Source organism: Lissotriton vulgaris, chromosome 7 (genome assembly GCF_964263255.1).
Source record: "Lissotriton vulgaris chromosome 7, aLisVul1.2, whole genome shotgun sequence".
Taxonomy (NCBI): domain Eukaryota; kingdom Metazoa; phylum Chordata; class Amphibia; order Caudata; family Salamandridae; genus Lissotriton; species Lissotriton vulgaris.
The window spans coordinates 616,182,895-616,204,320 of NC_141695.1; the positions used below are offsets into that span (position 1 = coordinate 616,182,895).

General features: G+C 43.9%; 1 protein-coding gene across 2 annotated transcripts in view; it reads left to right on the forward strand.

The window, feature by feature from the left end:
* The window catches only part of GGA3 (golgi associated, gamma adaptin ear containing, ARF binding protein 3), a 730,479-nt gene that overhangs the window by 84,697 nt on the left and 624,356 nt on the right, over window positions 1-21,426 (forward strand). Inside the window, exons 3-4 of one of the 2 annotated variants that reach the window (XM_086930774.1) lie at window positions 751-826; window positions 17,644-17,742. In XM_086930774.1, the coding sequence (XP_086786900.1) occupies window positions 751-826; window positions 17,644-17,742 (175 nt within the window). The remainder of the gene's footprint in view (window positions 1-750; window positions 827-17,643; window positions 17,743-21,426) is intronic. The other variant, XM_086930775.1, reaches the window with a different exon arrangement.

The window sequence follows — 21,426 nt, forward strand, 5'->3', positions numbered from 1 at the left end:
GGAAATTGAGCCCGAGACCCCACCGAGGCGGGAATCGAACCCTGGTCCCTTGCCAGAACTCTGCATCAGTGTCTGCCGCTCTAACCATTGAGCCACACTCCTCCATTGATATATAGTGATGTATCTCTTTTAGAAGTGTCTTGGGTGATCATGACGCTTTCAGTGTCTCAGTGATCTCACATTTGGTGGTTTCTATAAATTAGCAGTGCTTTGGCATCCTGAGATGTGACTGAATTGACAACTCCTCTCAGCATTCAGTAAAGAATTTGGGTTTGTGTCTTGGGATCTCTCCGGGTTTTAGTAGTCCTTTCAAAACTAGCAATGTATCTGCTATTATAGTCTCTTGACATCTAATGATATAGATGTCTATGGCTATTGTGCTATCTGGTTGTTTGTCTTTTGCTATTGAATGAGAGCTATGGCTCCCTTTTTCTAGGAGTTGGTGTCATTTGCTCCCATGGAAATTCAGGAGTAAGTTTCACCTACACTCAAAATATCTCCCTGAATTGTATATTTAGATCCACTGTTGTCTAAGTTAGCTGTGACGTGGGGTTTAGCACTGTCTCTGGGTTTAATATTCTCTTGGTATCAAGTTTCTGCTATTTATTCATCTCTTTCTCTTTAGATTTCTTTTTCTCCCTTTCTCTGTTCCTATATATGGCTCCTAATCTCTTCACCACTCATCTGATGGCATATAGCTGACATAGAATGTGTTTGAACTTGCTCAATTTAACATGCTGTTCTTCTCAGTCCTCAGATAGCTGTTCGCCTGCTTGCTCACAAAATTCAGTCCCCACAGGAATGGGAGGCAGTGCAGGCACTGGTGGTAAGTTTGCATCCCTGAGATGATACATACAAAAAAATCACTGTTTTGGACATCCAGCTATGGCCTGTTCTAGAAACCATGTGACCCACTGCACTTAAAATTACCCAGGTAGGCTGAAGGGTGATTCAAGCCAAGCATTACACACACATTAATCTCAGCTTTTGTATTCTATAAGATAGAACACTTTTACAGAATGCAAGGCTTGACTCTAATCCCTACCAGCAAGGCCTAGAGATTCTCCCAGAGCATGCTTGGCTATATGCATTCATTGAGCCAGTTGTTGGCCAGGAAGGAGACCATGCTTGTAGAACACAAATGCTGATGATAGTTAAAATCTGCTCCATGCCAATGCATGGCAGAATACAGACTAAGCCCCCTACTACTCTATCCTAGATTGAGGTATATGACTAATGGCACAAGCAGTAAACCCAGTATCTGTTTACTAAAGAAGGAAAACAAAAGCCACCAACATGTTGACTATTTTCAATGGAGAAAACTAGTCAGCCATGTAGAAAACCTGCCCTGATTACAATACTGTCTTTTGGGGCGAAGCCCAACAGAGCACAGTCATTGTTCACCTTCACTGCATCAAAAGAGACAGGGGTTGCAGACCACATAATTGAACACAGTCACAGGGTCATGAGGGAGAGTCCTACAAACACTAATCGCTCTCTCTTCATGCTGACATGGGAAATCATCAGTTGCGGAACATACAATTTGATCTGTTTTAATTTATCAGTGGTTGCACCTACATAAGCTGCTGGTTGTAAGGTGGGTATAGTTTATCACTGGATGTGACTAGCCTGGAAGAACATACACCTTGAGGTCTTTCTCTTAAAGGGGCTTTACTATTAAAGATTCCCTAAATGCTGTTCTTATTTATTTTTCTGCGATAAAACATTTAAGGGAACATATTCCCTGCCCAGACCTTGTCACCGCTAAAAGCATCATTAGTGTTTCCCTGGATATCCGTAGATAAAAGACAATCACGTATGTGCGTCATCCGTGACGCCAATGGAAGGGACCATGGAGCTTAAGTAATGTTTGATAAACACAGTTTCAATTTCATCTGGAGAATACACTGGAGTGTTGGGGAGAGGCAAATTGAGGAGGTGGGAACCTTTGCTTGGTCCCACTTGGTTGCTTATCAACACACAATGCCTCTTAGAAACCTCCAGTTTGGCCCTAAATCTTATGGGGTAGTGTGTTGGAGGTTCCAGGTCAGAACTGAGAAGATGGATTGCCCCAATGTAAATTTGTTGGAAACTGTCTTCCCTTTATACGTAGAATGTGACACTAGCAGCTGTGGCAAGAGTAGAAAGGATGTGGTTCAATCCGATTTGGAGATCATGTGGAATTGAAAAGAAGAGAGTATTCCTTACTCCCAGAGTTCCTTATCCTCGAGATATCTGCCTATGACCAGTGCAAGAGCCACTGTGCACTAATTCAGAATTCTGAATAGTAGGAGTATGTGGCATTCAAGGGTAAAATCTGTCTAAAGTTGCATCTAGAATGCTGTTAAAGTCACCCCTATTATCCATGTGATGTATGCTCATTTCACCAAGACTATAGACCGCTTTGACAAGAATAATGGCTGACCTGTGTTGGATAAGTAAATATTTCCCAAAAGGACTGGACTGTTGTGTCTTGAGCCCACCTGCATCTAGTGCATACCACCCTTTCTATCTAGAGTAGTGTCTAAAGGCATAGAGGTAATGCACAGCCTGACTCAAGTCACCACCCCATTTTCAAATGCAGAATACCCAGTGTATAAGCACTGTCCTTTCCATCTGTCCTACAGTTTGGTACCTACAACACCGGTTTAGTGAGATGCCTGAATAAATGCAATCTGTCTATCCCGATACTGTGCGTCTCCTTCATAGAACTTTCCAGTCATTAAAGATAGGAGAAACTAATGGTAGTGTGAAAAAACAATGTGCTGGCCAAATATACGTGATCTCTTCCCACTCCAAGTCAATGCCACTAGTACTATTTGGAATTTATGAACAAACAGGTCTTTTTAACCATTTCAAATCCACAGGCATTGGGTTGAAAGATAGCAATCACCCGCCCAAACTGTAAATTACAACTAAAATATTGATGCTTTCTTGAGATCTGGCGAAGATCCAGTGTAGATAAAGGGTATGACACATCCACACCAGTGAGGCTAGAGCTTGACAGTCAGCCTGCATGTTGTAATATATAGATGGCTGGGCCTGGTGAACAAGCACAAGAGCCTTTAGTGCCCACTGTTGGTGCCTGACAAAACTGAAGGTTTGAGATACAGTATTATACCTGAAACTGGCCCTGATCTGACTCGGCAACCAGAAGTAAGATGAGGACCTTACCAGTACTGCAGAAAAAAAGAACAACCATTTTGTAGCAGTGACATGATACAATAAGAAAATCAGACACTTTTCAAGAGTGACTTGACATTTACATTGCAGGATTTCAACAAGGTAAATGACAAGTGAGGTATAAAGCAAATTTTCATACAAGGTAATTTGCTGTTTGAGGTGTAACAGAGGAGAGCCCTCCAGAGCCCATGCTCTTGAGTGAATTGAAAGACTCATTTTCGGAAACTGTTATAGCAAACTACTCTGGGGAACTGCCACAGTTAGTCACGCAGCTCTGTTCAGGGGGCAGTACTCAGCATGGTACGATTCTGCAGCATCTTTCACCAGTGTCTGTTAAGGCAACTTGTTGAACTTTGAGTAGATGAGCAGAGGACTTTTGGCGTAAAGGAATATTGTTCTGGCCAGTCTTCAGTATGCTGATTTGCGATGATTTTCAGTTTTACTAGAAGAATGTGGGAGTACAGCAGCCCCAGTTTTGCAAATTTCCCTTTGACCCCTATGAATAACACACAGTTATGTCGTACAGCCAGGGTGTATTTCAGAAAATCTATTGTCTTTTCTCCTTCACTCATAAAATGCCCCTGCATCTGTCCGTACGCTGGATAGCGTCTTTGCCACTGTAATTCAGTATTTTGATAACTACCACTCTAGGCGGGGATACCTGGGATCATTTATTAATGGGTGTATGTATATGGTATTTGTACAGCGTGAACATAGCCAAAAGGTTGCATAGCGCTGTACAAGGTGAAAGACAAGCAAAAAGTTAACAAGTGAAAGTAGAGATTGTTGGATCTTGGCATCGCAGCCTGCAGCTTCCTCAGAACCTCTGCTGCGCGACTAATTCTTGATGCAGGCCTTTGCATTGCAATCCCTTGTTAACTCAATCAATCGGGGGTTTTAAAGTGCACTACTCACCCGTGAGGGTCTTGGAGGGAGGGGGCTGCAAGCAGCTCCATAGATCATAAGTAGAGTCAGGTCTTGAGGTCCTTTGTGAATTGGTGCAGTGTTGGGCTTCGTCGGATGCGGAGTGGGGAGTGCGTTCCTGGTCTTGGCCACTATGTAGGAGAAGGACCTGCCACCTGCTCTGCCCTGTTGACGCGGGGGACTGTGGCGAGGACGAGGTCGGCAGAGCGGAGTTATCTCTTGGGGTCATGGACAGAGATTCATTCATTGAGGTATTGGGGTCCAGTGTTATGGAGGTCTTTGTAGGCTTGTGTGAGCAGTTTGAAAGTTATTCTTCTTTCGGCGGGGAGCCAGTGGAGGTCGCAGAGGTGTTGGGTGATGTGGTCATGTCATGGGACGTCGAGGATAAGTCTCGCTGTGGCATTCTGGACGGTTTGGAGTTTAGAGAGGTTTTTGTTGATTCTGACATTGAGGGCATTTCTGTAGTCCAGTGTGCTGGTGGTGAGTGCGTGGGTGACGGTCTTCCTGGCATGGGGGGAATCCACTTGAAGGTTTTGAGAAGAATGTGGAGGGTGTTGAAGCAAGTGAAGGACACGTCATTGATCTGGCGGTTCATGGTGTGTGAAGAGTCGAGTATGATGCCGAGGTTGTGTGCATGGTCTGTTGGGGTGGGTGGGTTTCCGAGGGCGGGGGGGCCACCAGGTGTTGTCCCATGCGGAGGGGTTGGAGCCGAGGATGAGGACTTCTGTTATCTCGACTGCATCTTTGACGGTGATGCAGGACTTTGCATTGCAGCCTGCATCTTCTTCATCCCCGTTGCTGTGCGACACATCCTCAATGCCAGACTTCCCATCACAGGCCCCTTGTTAATTGCATCCTTGATAATGCTGCAGTACTCCGCATCGCAGCCCTACAGCTCCTTAGAACCGCTGCTGCGTGTTGCATCCTTGAACACTATCATGTAATGCTCTGCGAACCAGGTTTCATGGTACTTTGTTCATTGGCCCCTATAGGAGGCCTGCGGTTCATCGCAATCGGCCTGTCCATGTGAATTTGGCCCATTCTGGCACAACCAGATAACCAATATTGGTGCTGTGTGCTTCGATGCACTATTTTTGCTTAAATATTTAATTTTGCATAACTCCAGTTCTACTGATTGGATTTTTGTTGTTTTGGTCTCAGATTTATTACATTTTCACTGTACTATGAAGTGCTGCATAAATACTTTACACGTTGTGCCAAGCTTCCAGAAGGTTAGGCATAGTTTAATTGGGGTTTCTTTTGATTTCACCTTGACAGAAATTGTGGTTGCTGCTTGGGTACTGTTTCACCACCCTCAACCAGTAACCCAGTTTCCAACATTTTCAATATTCTTGACCTTTTTCAACAGCTTCTGTAGATTCTCATGGAGAACCCCCTGGTCAACTGTGATGGCATCAACTCCAGTGTCTGTTATGCCTTGTAGGATCATGTACAGCTTGTCAAAGGGTGGACAGTTAGAGGGTGATGCATATCTGGCCAACTCGGGAAGCGAGTCACTGAGTCCCTATTGCTCGTTTAACAGTCTCATTAGCACACCATGTGCATAGGTGGAGAGTTTAATGTAGTAACTGGCAGTCATGTAGACCATGTGGACAGAGCGGCATGCCAATACCATAAACTGTCCACAGAGGCGGTGACCAAACAGCTCGCAGCTAGTCACCAAAGCACCCTGCCACCAGAATGCAGCCACAGGGGGAAATGGAGAGGGTCTCAGAGCCTGCCCTCAGTACAGCCATCCAGCTCTGACAATGGTCTGCAACAGCTCATGTCCACGATGCAGTAAAGGAATGTATGGTGATACTCCTGCACTCTAGAATGTCTCCAAGATGCTAAGGTATTACTGCCAACATGGTACAGGCTGGCTATGTGAGAGCCTTAGTGGTGGTTAGATAGGTGTACCAGAGAGCGCATAGGGAGGCAACATAATAGAGTTCCCTTTGGCTGCTCAGCCCCTGAGCCTAAACAGTGCTCAGTGTGGGTCTTCACCCCAGAAGCCCATGCCCACACTAGCAATTTTAAATTTATAGAAGACCGGTGAGAGTCTGCTCATCGGTGAGGGAAGGCCTCGACTACTACTTGCAGTCAGAACCAGGGCCCAATGGCATGCCTCCCTGAACCACTGACTGCTCTACAGGTGACCCCCACCAACACAGGGTCACGGAGGAGTGTTGTGAAAGCAAAGCCCAGGGGCACTGGAGCGGCAGTGAATGAGACTGCACTTTCAAGCCTTCGGTGTGGTTAGGCTGCACAGTCCGATTACAGAGTTTAGGTCCCAGTGCCACATGAAGAAGCAGGCCACTCCAGCCGCTCTGCAGAATATTACAGGAAGTAAAGGTATACATCTCACTCATCCAAATATCTAACCTCCCTATCATATAGATAGCTGAGCTTGACAAACAGATATGTGCAGAGAATAATATGGCAGCAATATGTGCGCTGAAACCAAATAAAACTTTGGGCCAGGTAGGCTTGTTGCACTATTTCAAAAATCCTTTCAGGGCCTAATATTGGGGCTGCTCACACGTTTTCTTAACCCTGTCACACAGGGCCAGGGAATAATACCTACCCTGCATGAACCATATGTTTTTCTGGTTCCCAAACCTGGATAAACGCATGTTGGTTATAAACGGAAAGAGACTGGCCCTTACATCGGTTATTGGGTAGAATTGGTGTTGCCTGCACCTTTAATATGTACCTGTCCTACATCTATTTTGTCCCTGGGTAAGAGGGCGGGTTAGAAACACCAACACGTTATGAATTTGCTAGAGTAAGTAGACTGAGGAAGAATCGGGAATTCTGAAATTTTTAATGCTAGGTGGTTATGGTGTCGTGGGTTCTTACCAGCAGAGTTTTAATGCTTAGCAGTATGTACCGATGGAGTGAGGTCACTGACCTTGGTCTATCAGCTGGCAAACAGGTGTGCGCATGGTCTACTGCCCTGCTGGAAAGGAGTGTAACCAGGTCCATGTTTTGAAGGAGGGGCAAGGTGCCTAGTGTACAAAGGATTTGTTAGAGGATTAGGCCCATCAGCCTGAGTCAAGACATTTTTAAAAGGAAAGGTACTGGCTGTTGCAATTTTTAAATATTCATGATTGTTGTGTTGCCTATGGCTGAGAGGATGGTTTGAAAGTAGTAAGAGGTCATGTGGATTTACGATGAATAGCTGGGCTATATAATCTCGTTTTGAAGGTAAGAAATGGCTAGGCCCTTCAAAATGCAGTGTGGTTATGATATTGTGGATTTTTTTCTGTCACAGTTCCAAGACTTCCAGTGTCTTTCAGAGAATATGCAACCTTTGAGGCAGGGTTTGGGAAAGTTCTTGAAGCACAAACATTCTGGATCTTGTTTATGTCTCATGGCTGCTTGTGTTTTTTACCATGCAGGTACTAAAGAAAATGTGTAATGTTGTACCACAGACCTCCAGGCAAATGCTAGTTCAATCATTGATTATCAGTAAGCCAGACTACTATAATGCACTATTTTTAGGCCTCCCTGTCTACTTAATGCGCAGGCTGCAGTTTATTCAGCTTAACTACATCGCTAAGGTGTTCACAGGATATGGGCCCACTACACTGTTGCACTCCTTCTTCCAACTGGGTAGTCATGCCCAAATTTCATAAGGCCAGACTTAGTGGATATGCCTTTTTATTTATCATTTTATTTATCATGGTGCAAAGTGGAGTAACCTCCCTCCTGAGATTTGTATTCAACCCAATCTTTTAAGATTTTGTAACTCCCTAATAACCTTTCTGTTTTAATCCTGTGCATCCCACAGTCATAAGATTATTTATTATTTCCGGTCAAGCGTCTGAATTCTCAGATTAGCGCCAGGACACCACTTGCTAATTTTGCGATTTATAATCCAAAATCCACTCAAATTAAATCGTGGACGGTAATAGCATAGTTAATTTTGAGGGAACATAAGTCTGATATGATAAGAAGGCACAATACTGATTGCCTTAAAGACAATCCAGCCAGCTGTTATTGTAGAGCAGAGGAGATATAGAGTAGGGAAATGAGGTCAATTTGTCAAGTCCCACTTGAAAATATCTTGAATTAGTGCACAAGCCTGGGGGAATTAGAAGTCGATTAGAAGGCAGTATCAGAATAAGCACATAATACTTGTATAGTAACTCTTTAGCATGTACCTGCATGGTATTACCCTTTCAACTGCATTATTTTAAAGCCAGGGAGAAAAGAACTAAGGTATCCACCACCAATGTTTCATGAAGTATACCATTAAATATGGGAAGAGCTCATGCATGTACAGCTTGATTTTCGATGATGCTGACCCTATTTTAACTCTAGGAAGGCTATTAAAAAATCAACATGGATGGTTTTCACCAATGAGACGGCTAGCTAGCAAATATCTGTGACAGATCCTCATCAGATTTGCCTGTAGTTGAATCAAGTCTCGAAGGCCTGCTGTTAGAAATGGGATTTTTAGTAGGCTAGGGCATGTGCCAAAGCCAGGCAGAAACCCACCACTGTAGTCAGGATAAGGGAGTTACACTCTTAAAATAACCCCTGCTCACCCCCTTGGTAGCTTGGCACGAGCAGTCAGGCTTATCTTAGAGGCAGTGTGTACATCATTTGCACATAAAACAGTAATACAGTGCAAGCACTACAAAAGGACACCACAACAATTTAGAAAAATATCCAATATTTTTATATACTTAAGACAAGACCAAAAACGATAAAAATCCACAATACAGTACTTAAAAATCTTCAGTTATCAAAATATGCTTGAAAAACAGCTCCTTGATGTCGATAGCTCCGTCCGGGGCTATCACGGTGTCGTGAGCAAACAAATCCAAACAGTTCTGGCTGACCATTGCGTTGTGGGCCTGCTACGGTGTTGGGAAGACCTGCAAACAGTACCTTTTAGAAGTGCAGGGTGTCGGCGACCTCTCGTTGAGCTTCTGAAAGCACGGAGTCCGCAGGCTTCGGTTCCGGAGGTCGGTGCAGGAGTTGTCGGGCCCTCGAGGTCACACGTGTTGCAGATCGAACTCCTCTCTGTTGAAGTGAGGAGCGCTGGCGTCGGCAGGCGTCGAGTGCTGTGGTTCAAAGTGCAGCGGTGTGGCGTGCGGTTCCCTCAAGTAGCGGTGCGAGCAGTGGCTCAGTGGCGGCATCAGATGGCTTTGTTGGTGAGACCATCGTCGCGGTGCGAAGTTAATGCGGTGCTTGTCGCGGTGCTGACAGGTTGCGGTGCAAGCATCAGCGTCGTCTTTGCTGAAGCACTGTCGCCTGGAGTCGATGGAGCTGGTGTCAGTAGGCCAAGGCTGTGGTGCAGGATGAGGGCGGTGCGTCATGTAACTTTACGAGCGGTGCCCTCAAACCAGAGTGCAAGCAGCGGCGTATATTTCGGTGTGGAGCATCATCGTCGGGGATACCAAGGCGTTGTCGTGAAGCGAGGCGGTGCGGAGTGCGGTGCCCACAGATTGCGTTGCGAGCAGCGGCTCTCTGGCTGCGTCAGCAGGGGTTGTTGGTGAGACCAGGGTCGCGTTGCGGTTGTGCCCTCTGCGGTGCCTTCAGGACACGAAGACGGCAGCAGTATTGTAGACGGCGTCGTGTTGCTTTTTTCTCGATTGCAGCACAAAACACACAGTCTCCAGTGCTGAGGGCAGAAGAGCTTGAAGTCTTTGCCTTTCCAGAGACTTCCTGAACAGGGGGCAAGCTCTACCTCGAGCCCTTGTAGAAACTCACTAAAGTAGATTGCAGAAAGTTCAGTCCAGTCCTTTCATTGCCCAAGACCAAAGCAGCCACTGCAGACCAACACAGCAAAGCACACAGCAAAGTGGTAGTTCCTCCTCACAGCTTCTCCAGCTCTTCTTCTTGGCAGTCTTCTTGGTCCAAAAGAGTTCTAAAGTTCAGGGGTCTGGGCCCCAATATTTATATCCCAAAATCCTTTGATCTCTTAGGCAGGTCGTGTCTGTGCCCAGCCATAACCAGTCCTGCCTTCTGTGGTGTGACTTCCTGGCAGGAGGTGGAGATGGTATGGCCAGAGGTAGACCAGGCCCTTTGAGGTGCAAGGAAATCTCCCCCTTCCCCAATTGCAGCCCAGGTCTAATCAGTTCTTTTTCCTAACCCACCTAGACTATCTGAAGCCACACCTGCTCCCCAGCCTTCTGTCATCCAAAATCCAGACAGGCAATCCACATTCCAGCAGAGGCACACTGGATAACTCAGCAAGAAAATACCTACTTTCTAAAAGTGGTATTTTCAAACACAGAATGTAAAAAGCACCTTCCCTAAAAGATGCATCTTTAGATTCTGAGTTCAGGCATACTAAACTTTATTTTCCTTCCTAATTCCCCTGGCCAGTTATGTTTATAAGATGTTATAAACAAACTCACCATTCTGTCCTATGGGGAACAGGTAGCCTTGCAATAGCGAAAACCGAAATTGGCTGTAATTCGCTATCAGGACATGCCACACACACACCAGGGCATATCCTAACTTTCACATACACTGCACCCAGCCCACAGGGGTATCTTGGGCCTACCTTAGGGGTGGCTGACATGTAAGAAAAGGGAAGGTGAGGGACTGGCAAGTGTGTGCACTGGCCAAGTCGACATGGCAGTTACAAACTGCACGCAGACTCCGCAATGGCGGGTCTGAGTTACCTGTTCAGGGCTACTCACGTGGGTGGCACAATTAGTGCTGCAGGCCCACTAGTAGCATTTGATTCACAGGCCCTGGCACACTCAGTGCACTTTACTAGGGACTAACAAGTAAATCAAATACCAAATCATGGAAACACCAATCCATAACACAATTTACCACAGGAGCACTTGCACTTTACCACTGATCAGCAGTGAGAAAAGTGTACATAAACACTACGTCAGCAAAAACAGAGTCAGAAAGCAAAAACTCAGGGGAAACACGCCAAAAGATGTCAAGTCTCACACCTGCAGTGACTGCTCATTGATGAACCTGAAGGCCACACAGGACTGCGAGGTAAAACTCTATCATCAAGCACTGGGAGACTCCTTTGAGATCGGTCCAAGTCCACAGGTCGGTCTTAGTCCCATTCCTGGTTCAGAATTTGCATCAGTCAATCCAGACTTTGTTAATCGTTTTCCTCCAAATCTTCGGATAAGTGAAAAAATATATATAAGCATGACTCTGCCCCTTCCCATCAGTCTTGTACTCCCGATCAAGCTCCCAAAGCTGTTCGAATTCGGAACGAACTCCACAACTTGTCCTGGCACAACCATAATCTCGGAGCTGTCTGCGACACTGAGGCAGATCCATGAGTTCCCGAGGCCATTCTCTAGATCTCTGATCTCTTTTCAACTTTCTTTGGTGCACCTGCGAGCCCCAAGTAGCTGACAGGCACTCAGTCTCAGATACCTCCAGCAGGTTCGCTGTCGGTCACAGTTGGACCCTCTCAAACACCCACAGTCTCCTCCTGCTCCCGTACCCACTTGACGTTCGACTTCATTGTCTATTCAGGTTCCCTGAGCATCAACGCCGATGAAGATTCCATCGCCACCAGAGAACGAGGTGCCCATTGCTCTTGCTAGTGCTGAGTCAGCGCCACTAAGACCTTGGCCAAAGCCACTCTCTGTTCTCATCGTACCATAACTTGCGCTTGAAATCCTACCTCCACAAGGAAGACCCAGCACATTACATTCCTTTTCTTGGAACATATTCTGACTACAAATAAAATGCATGTGATAAAATTGACCAACCCTACCATGAAGAGAATCAGTATGAGGACATCCGACAGGCAATTGGCCTTGACACCTCACCTGATTCTGGACTTCACACCCCAGGTCATGCCACTGAAGAGAGTGCTTGCTTTGCAGTGGTCCTGTGGAGGGCAGCCAAAGTTCTCGAACTCCATTTCCCCACCTTAGTGGTCAAACCCAATGCCTTGACCGAAATTTTCCAGCCTGGGCAAACCACTGCTGAGCCTCTACTACCTTTTAATGAGGCATTAGTTGATACTCTTCTTGGGGCCAGGGCAAAAACTTACTCTAGCCCCCAGTAGATCACAAAATTGCAAGACACCACTAATCTGGTCCGAGTGACCCTGCATTTGTGTCTCAACACCCCTCTCCTGAGAGCTCAGTGGTGCAGGCATCTACCAGTCGCGAACACACAAAAATCCCTTTCTGACTACTGGCCATGATAGGGAGCACAAAAGAGTAGATCATTTTGGGAAAATGGTATTTGGTTACACCACTATGGCCTTAAGGTTTGTCAATGTCAGCTGCCTGCTAGACTGCTATTTCTACGGTCTTTGAGATTCATTGGCTCAAGTCCTCCCAGGTGTCCGGAAAGACCTTTGACGTTCCTGACCCAAGCCATACAGGACGGTTGTGATGTGGTCACATTCACAATTCGATTGGGCAAGTCATTGGCACCAGTGTTGACATTTCTTGCCACGATTGTCTGTGGTCAATGGGTTTTTCAGGCGATATTAATTTGTCCCTTATGGACATGCCCTTTGACGGTACTCACCTTTTGGGGATATGGCAGATTTTGCTCTTTGGCAGTTCAAACCGAGCCGGGCCACAGCACCCTTCCTGAGCCTATCGCGAGCCAGTCAGCCTACCACCACCTGCCCCTGAAAACTGTTATCACTGCGTCGGCACATATGGCTCCTGTTCTGGACATCTGCCCGGCAGCTAAACATTTCCCTGCTTGGAAAGAAGTTGTTTTTATTCAAACTGTGCCAAAATTAATATCTAATATAAAAATATAAAGTCGTTTGGAGAGCTCAGGTGAAAGGCTTTGTGTGCAGCTTTTCAAGCTTCAGTTTGGACCTAGTGCAGTAAGGTGCAGATCCAGTTTATGTGGTCAACCAATGTCTGCGCAAGAATGCCATGTATTATCTAAGAATGTTCAGAAGTTTGTTTCTGCTTCTATGAGCGAAGCTTCAAATTATTTGGAGATTCTCACTTAGATCACATAATCTGTTTTCAGGAATGCATGTGCGCAGAATGCAGGTGATTGTCAGTTTACCTCCACAATGTGCTCTTGCTGGAGAAGTGTGGCTCACTGGTTAGAGCAGGCAGACCCTGAAGCAGAGGTCAGACCGGGGACCAGGGTTCAATTCCCGACGCGGCAGGGTCTTGAGCTCAAATGTCCATGGACTCGATAATTCTCGCTTCGGTGCCTGACCTAATCATGGGTTCACACTCTGCAACTCTGGGCATTAAGCTTGCTTAATCTCCACAACGGCCCCCCTGCGGCGGGATGCCTGGCTTTCACCTTGGGGATGCCCTGTAGGGGCTATCTCACAGGGAAAAGCCAGGACGGGTTCCCAAGGCAAGCGCGGGATACCCCTTTCGGGGGTCGATTCAGGCGCTATATAAGAAACATAATAATAATAATAATAATAATTGCTACCTGTAGTCTCCAAAGTCCAATATAATTACCTATTATGACTTATAAAGAGCTGCAAATTCTTGGATTATGGTATTTGTGGACATAAAGAGTTATTACTGTCTAAAGTTATTGGATATACTTCTGTTCTGCACGAGTATTTTACATCCTACCAGCGCATATTTTTTAGACCGAGATAGAGAGTAAAAGATAGGTCTGCAGAGAGAGAGAGCTTGTGAGAAAGAAAAGATAGGCATTGATTTATCATCCTTAACTAGTATTGAGGTGCCCCGGTGCCAGACACCAACACTCCTTTTTCATGTATCTTTTCTTTAAATGTGCAATGCTAAAATTACATAATAATATTCAGTACTTTAACCCCTTCCATGCGGCCGCGATTCCCCTGGTGTGCTGTAAACAACACGAACAGGGGCGGGCCGTGACCAACCCCAGCCGTCATCAGCACACGAGTACCGTAGTGCATGATGGCTGGTGTTCGTCATCAGCATGGAAGGGGTTAAATTTCCCCTCATCAGCCCTGTATTTACATTATGGGGTGTTATATCTTATCTCATTGGAACAGTGGTTGTTCATAGACAACCATTGGGTTTTTTAAGGCAATAGTTTTCTCTCCCCCCTTCAACTGACCTTTAAAAATTTGAAGGGTGACACCAGAAAGGAGTGTCCACACCACACTTTTCCTGTTTAACAATCAAACTACTTATCTTGATGGAGGCAATCTAGCAGGGGGATGTTAGTACTGGAATGCAAAATGTCGATTTAGAGTAATGAGGATTTTTATTAATGAATCTTAGCATTACCTCCTCACCCCTTACTTGTGTAATTCCTTACATATATCAAGACTTAGCAGTAAACATCCCAACTCCAAACATAATGCCATAGTTATAATTTGGTGAAGAAAGAAACGCTCACTAGAGTACATTAGTCTGGGATCAGAGAACACATAACTCTGGACTAGAAAAGCAAGGCCTCTTTGTTGCCCATTTTCAGAAGTAAATGTAGAAGTAGGAACCCAGATAGTGCGTGGTCCCTACCCAGAACCATAAAGAACTGTCTTTCAAATTGTTAAAAGTTTAAAAGATTGACTAAAAGAATGTCGCATTCTTAACATCACAGACCTGGATGGATGAGTAGTAAATGCCCTATTAACATCGGACAAGTCTGATGCTTCCCAATGTTCAGAGGGCAGTAAGAAAATAATTCGGAGTTATCTCCTGCTATGTAAAGACATCCGAAACAAATGTAGGGTGGAAGTAATGCTTAGAATGAAGTATCCTTGTGGTAATAGTGCATTTTCAGTTGCTACTAAGGTTGGTTTTGGCTTGTGTCTTTAGTCATCACGAAGAGTTAATATCGTTGTTGTAATGGTTTCCTCCTCACTTTCGCTAACCAAATATACAGAAAACACTTCAATATTTGTATTTAGTGAATTGATGAATCTTTGCTTAGAGGCACTTGTCTTCATACGAGGTAATAATTTGATTTCAAATTCCTGATTATAGAATTTGTTTTTATTATCATTATTGGTTAGCAAATTTGACCCTGAAATCAAGAACAGACATTGGAGAAGGACAGGCAAGTTCAAGGTCAACGTGGTTATTTCCCACTGTGGGGACAAATACTCATAATGGCTACATTTTGAAGTGCATGTACCTGCACCTGCCCAAAACATTGATTTCTGGCTTTGGTATCCCCCCATCCTAAATTTGCCATTCTTATAATGTAGCCAGTGTCGTATTTATTTATTTTTTAGGTTTTTTATTGCGCAGAACTGTAAGGATATTGGAGAGATTCACAAGGGAGGGGAGTGGATACATCAGTAAAAGACAGTAATAAAGTGCATTTACTACATAATATATAAAGATAGAAGAGTATCAAATCTAGGAGAGCGAAATCTTTGGGAGACAAAACAGCAATGAACACTGTCTGGTGCTGTTACAGAAATATTGTTGTGTTTTGTTCTGACACCCCAACTTAGATTGTCTGCCATCTTCCTGGTTGTATTTTCTATTTTAAATATTGAAATTGGAAGAAAAGTGTTCTGTCTATCACTGAGAAATCCTGGAACATTATCTTGGCATAGTTACATTTATGTCTAACGAGTTCCTGGTTAAGAAATCTTGTAAAAGTTTGATATACACCCTTCAACATTCTGATGTATTACATTGTCGACCCGGCATTAAAACTTCGAACCAGGAAACCCCTTTGATGTCACTGTTAGGACTATACATATAAACTTCCATTCATTTATTCATTAACTCACTCATGGTTTAGTATAATAGGCCAGGTCCTTGGCTTTTTCATTCTGTATGTATGTATGTATGTATGTATGTATAGGCATTTATATAGCGCACTACTTACCCGGAGGGTCCCAAGGCGCTTCGACCGCTGCGAAACCCTTCCTGGCTTCCCTGGGAGATGGTCCCTTAATGGGTATCTCCAGGGTGAGACCAGGCATCCCCGGCGGTCTGGTGGGGCCGTTAGTGAAGATGAGGCAAGCTAATGCCCAGAGTTGCCGAGTGTGAACGCTGATCAGAGTGGGCACCGAGGCGAGAGAATTATCGAGTCCGCTGACCCTGGTCCAGAAACCTGCCGCACCGGGAATCGAACCCTGGTCCCGGGCCGTCCTCTGCTCTCGGGTCTGCCGCCTCTAACCAGTGAGCCACACTACTTCACTGGGGAAGGCCACCAAGGGGAGGAGGGGACTGGGGGAGTAGACATCAAAACAAGCCACAAAAGGTGTTTGGGGAACCAAAACTTAAAACGTTCTCTCAAGACATTGGAGGGTTGTCACTGCCATGGAGATTTAAAGTCTGTATCTGTGCTTCATTGAAGGAGGGTGATCATTAAAGGAGGCCATGTGTCTCCTTTTCTCTCATATTGTTGGCTGGGCCCCCCTGGTGCTGCTTCTCTGAACGTTTGCTGTCCGCTATAATGAACACACAGTAACCCTTCTAACCCAGAAATTAAACTGACCACAACCCGAATTCACCTGATGTGTGGTTTGTCTAAGACTCCAAGGCAGTTCTGGTTAACCGTCTTCTGGTCAAAGAAACATATGGCTAATAAGCAATAATAATATTTACTGGAAAGAAAAAAAGAAAATATGGTTATAGTTCAACACTCTGTACTTGTATTGTGATGCAAATTACTCATCCCATTCTTAGCTGACAAAATATCTCCTGTAGTCTCTTGGCCTGCCAGATTTGAATCCACCAACATGTCAGAAAAGGCACCCCTGTCTGCTCACCTGGATCCATGCCATTGCAGCTTTCCGACTACTAGAAGTACTTGCCTGAGGCTTTAGAGTTGTATTGCTGAGGGATAAGCTACAGAAGCCAGCACTAGCATCTCTCGTCACAGCTTTATACATATATGTAGATTCAAAGAAAGGGCTTGCTTCTGCTACACTTGCTGCTTGTCACAAAACATACCATGGTTCCTTATAACTAAAGATGGAAGGAAACCTGGCTTCATAAGTGTCTATGTCATCTGTGGCAAGGTCTATCGGATGGGCGATGGTGGGGTGAGGGACTTTATCATATGGCATTTATCTACAAGTGTTGAAGGGCTTGGTGGAGAGGCGCAAGTCATTTTTGATGATTTTCTTTTATATAGAAGGCTGCTTTTGGTGAAGTGGATCTCCTCATAATGGAAGGACTGGAATGTGGAAGGAGTGATGAGGAAATAAAATATTTTATTGCTTCCTTACCTTGACGCCTTTTTATGTTTGATTGATATAAGTTGTATTCATACCCTCCCCCTTCTAAATGTAAGAGGGAAAGCACATGAAACGCACTAAAACGTAACTGTCCTGGACGAACCTCTGCAACCACCAGTGTTTCTGTAATGTTCTACTCTGTGTCGGTCTGTGTGACAGGAGATGGAAGGGTAAATATTGAGAGAGCAAGTGGATCCTCTGCATCTTGGTCTGCCACATTGCCTCAGTGGCTGGAGGTTTCAGGGCATGCTCAAGGTGAGCCTACTGGCTCCCACCCATTGCAGTGGCTGTGTGAATGATAATGTTGTAGTTGTATTGTATTACTTCTCTGATCAGTTCTATGAGCACTTCCCTTCTGATAGAAGTGTGTGGTATCAATATGAAGGGCCAAGCATGACTAGGTGCTGACACTAACTCTTCTGTTTTGTTGGCAGGTGCTTGAAGCCTGCATGAAGAACTGTGGACGGAGGTTTCACAGCGAAGTTGGAAAGTTTCGCTTTTTGAACGAGTTAATAAAAGTGGTGTCTCCAAAGGTTAGTGTGCTATCATGTCTTATTCTTCAAGCCTTTCAAAGCATGTATTGCACCCTTCTTTTATAGTACTCCTACAAGCACACTCATTACCAATACCTAAACAAGCACACTTTGATCTGTCATGAGCACTGTCTCACTCTGAGTTCTGTCGTAAGCACACTCGCGCTTGGAAATGTCTTTACTAAACTATCTTCATTTTAGGATTTTTTCAAAAGCACTTCTAGGACTGTTATCAGACTTGTGATATTGCACTGTGGGATTATTACAGATATTAGAATTACAGATACACTGACACCAATCATTATAACATTTTAGCATTACAACAAACATTATTTTCCTTTACCTGAATGTTACAAGCACACCTGCTCCTGAAGTTCTTCTCGATGGGTTCAGCCTGCTAGAATATCTTTATTAATATTTTTTTGTATTAAGGTTGAAATAAGTGTAACAATTGTAGATGCAAAAAGAAATGGGCATTTTTTGCTGCTGCAGGGAGTCAAGAGGTGTTTGAATTATCAGTGTCGGTTATTTAAATAGGAACGAGAGTTGGTTTCATTCCGTATGATTGATGCTTCCCACAACTTACGTCGAAAATGCTTAACCTGACTATTTCTCTCTGTTGCTTTGTATCTTTCTGTTAGCCCTTGCGGGGTATTACCTAATATCCAGGTTTCACATGTTGTAAAGACAATCCAGGCCACCATGTATGTACTAAGTTCTGATGTAACAACTATTTGTAGGTTTATTTTGTTCATTGCCATGAGGGTAAGCCAATCCACAACTTTGTCTGAAAGTTATTAATTTCCTTTGCTGCTAGAATACATGTTAATGTGTTTTGAGGTAATTGACATTCATTAGTCCAGATCTCCGTAACCTGTTGCTGTTCGCCAGACCAAATGGGCTAAATTAGGAAGCATTCACTTAAATTTCACCAGCAATTAGTGAAAGTAATCAGATCACTAATAAGTATTCTATATGAAGATAATTTGTTTGCATTTGGAAAATCGATGTTTTGTCTTTGCCAGTTACATACACTTTATTTAATTTTGCAATTTCCTTCTCAGGCTCTAGTATTCCTTCACTCCTATTCTCCAACCTTGAAAGCATTATAAATCAATTGTCTAGCAGATGGCTGTTTACAGGATAATTGAGTTCATAGCTCACTGCTTCTCTGACGCAAAGGGGTAATCACCTTTCTGAATTGCAAGTATCAGTGAAATTCCCCCCACATATGAGAAAAGACAGTGGAATATCTAACCTACCTTCTGCCTTCAATAGATCATGAATTTTATAGAGTAACAGGATAATTTGCAATCTTGAGTTTAACCTTAGTGTCATAAAGACCGAGCATCCAGTGGTGGTTGTTAGCACACTATCTTTTGTACACATTGCCATCTCAATCACTTTGAAACTCAGAACATTCCTTCTAGACCTGAAATACTCTATATTCAGACAACTGGTTGAACCTATAATAGTTTGTTCAAAATAAACCTCAATTGAAAAATACTTTTTTGTTAGTTAAAGGCTATTAATAGTTTTTGATGGACATGAACTTCCTCGCTCCCTAAAATCTTTCAGTTTGGGTAGTTTCTCTGCAAGCACTTCCCCTCTCTAAAATAATTTAAGAATGATTTTGTCTAAATTCATTCAAATTCAAAGATAGCTTTATTCGATTTTACATTAAAATCATAAAAGCAGATAGAAATATTGCATCCAGTAAAACAGTAACAATTGATATTAAAAAAGCAATATGCAGTGCATAATTCATGAATACCAGACACCCCTTACTCCAAGGGTGCAAAACTAAATCAACAATCTTAAAAACTCATGAGGATTACAGTCAAACCATAGTGGATCTGCATCTAATCACATATTTCAGGTACCTAGACACAGCGGTAATAGTCATTTCGTCAGACTAAGTCAATAATTTAAATAATGCTGGTCTGCATTGTCTCAGATTCCAAGATTTAAGAAGAGGTAGTAGGTATCTTTTCCGCCCCCACTCGTAAAATCTGCAGAACAAAACGCAGTGTATGATTGATTGAGTGGAAGAATCATCACAAGGATAAGTCATTAATTGTGTCGACCAATCATTTGGGTTAGGAAAAGTTAACATCCTGAAAAAACTTCCAGTTCTCAAACGGGCTAAGAGCATTCTGCTATTACTTGTCTGAACAGGTGACAGATAAAGCTGTAGCCCAGAATTTTGCAACAGGAATTGATAATAAAAAACAGAGGCCTTTTTTCTCTCAAGGCACCAGCGTCGATCTTCCAGAAGGGCAAGGCAAATTTCTTTCAATGCCCGTCTGGAGATCGAAGACAGTGTCTCAGGGGAATCATAAAATTCAGGGCGCCCGATATTTCTAAAGAATTCCTGAACATAAGAGAGCCACTGGATCTTTTTGGAGCCTTCAAGTTTGATACAATCCGCAATAATCGCCCTATTGAAAACAGTTTCTGCTGTAGTCCAGATCTTATGCCACAGCAACATGGGACTGATTTTAATGAGATCTGAATTATAGGGCAAGGCTAATTCTTTATGGCAAACATAGGTGGAGGTGGAACGGGGAACAGCGAGCAGGTAGCAGAGAAAACCATTTTCCTTTGTTTGAATTTCATGGCAATCTGCAACCCCCCATATACCAGCTCCGTACACAGCCGTCGATACTCATTTCGCCTTATATATGTCAATCAGGATGCGTACTGGCCTGTCCCCTAGCTTATTTGCGAATTGCTTCAGAGCACCAATAGCCCGTGAAAAAGTTAGATTCCTAGTCGTGATCGCTGATCTCCAGGTGCCCCTTTTGTTAAAAACAATCCCTAAATAGGAAAAAGTATCAGTTAAGCTTATCTTTGATTTTTCTAAATGAATATTACAGGTAATATTTACCTTGTTCAAGGAGCACATAGTGAAGGTCTTTCCTATATTAATTCTAAGGCCCCTATCTCCCATGTATGCTGAGAAGCTGGTTAGGGCCTTCTGGAGGCCAGTTTGTGTTCGAGCCATAATGACCGCGTCGTCGGCATACAGAAAGATAGAGACACGTTCGCCTTCTATTTGCGGGTAGTCCACCTCTGTTTTTAGTAAATGGTCTGCCACCCCATTTATATATAAATTAAAAAGAAAAGGGGCCAGGATGCATCCCTGTCGGACACCTTTCTCAATTGGGAATTTGGACGTGCACGCTCCCAGTTTTCCATAGCGAACTTTAGCCCCTGCTCCTCTATCTAACTCTTTCAGAAAGTTAAGAATGTTAAAATCAATACCAAGATCTACTAAGGTAGCCCACAGAATATCATGATTCAAGCAGTCGAAGGCCGAACTGAGATCTACAAAGGTCATAAATAATTTCCCCTCTTTGCTGCCGAGTATTTACCTATTACTAAGGCCAAATTTAGTCCTTGTTCTACAGTACCAAGGCCTGACCTAAAGCCGTACTGAAATCTTGAAAGGACGACTTTCTCCTCAGCCCATGACTGGAGACGATTTAAAAGGATTCTACCCCCTACCTTCATTAGCGAGTCAAGGAGGGAAATTGGACTATAGCATTTGGGGTCGTTTCTGTCCCCCTTCTTAAATATGGGGACTACAATAGCTTGATGTTATAAGTGTTTAAAACGTTGGTTAGGAGCGGTACCCACAGGACGACGTTATCCTTATAGATGTCAATTGGGATACCGTCT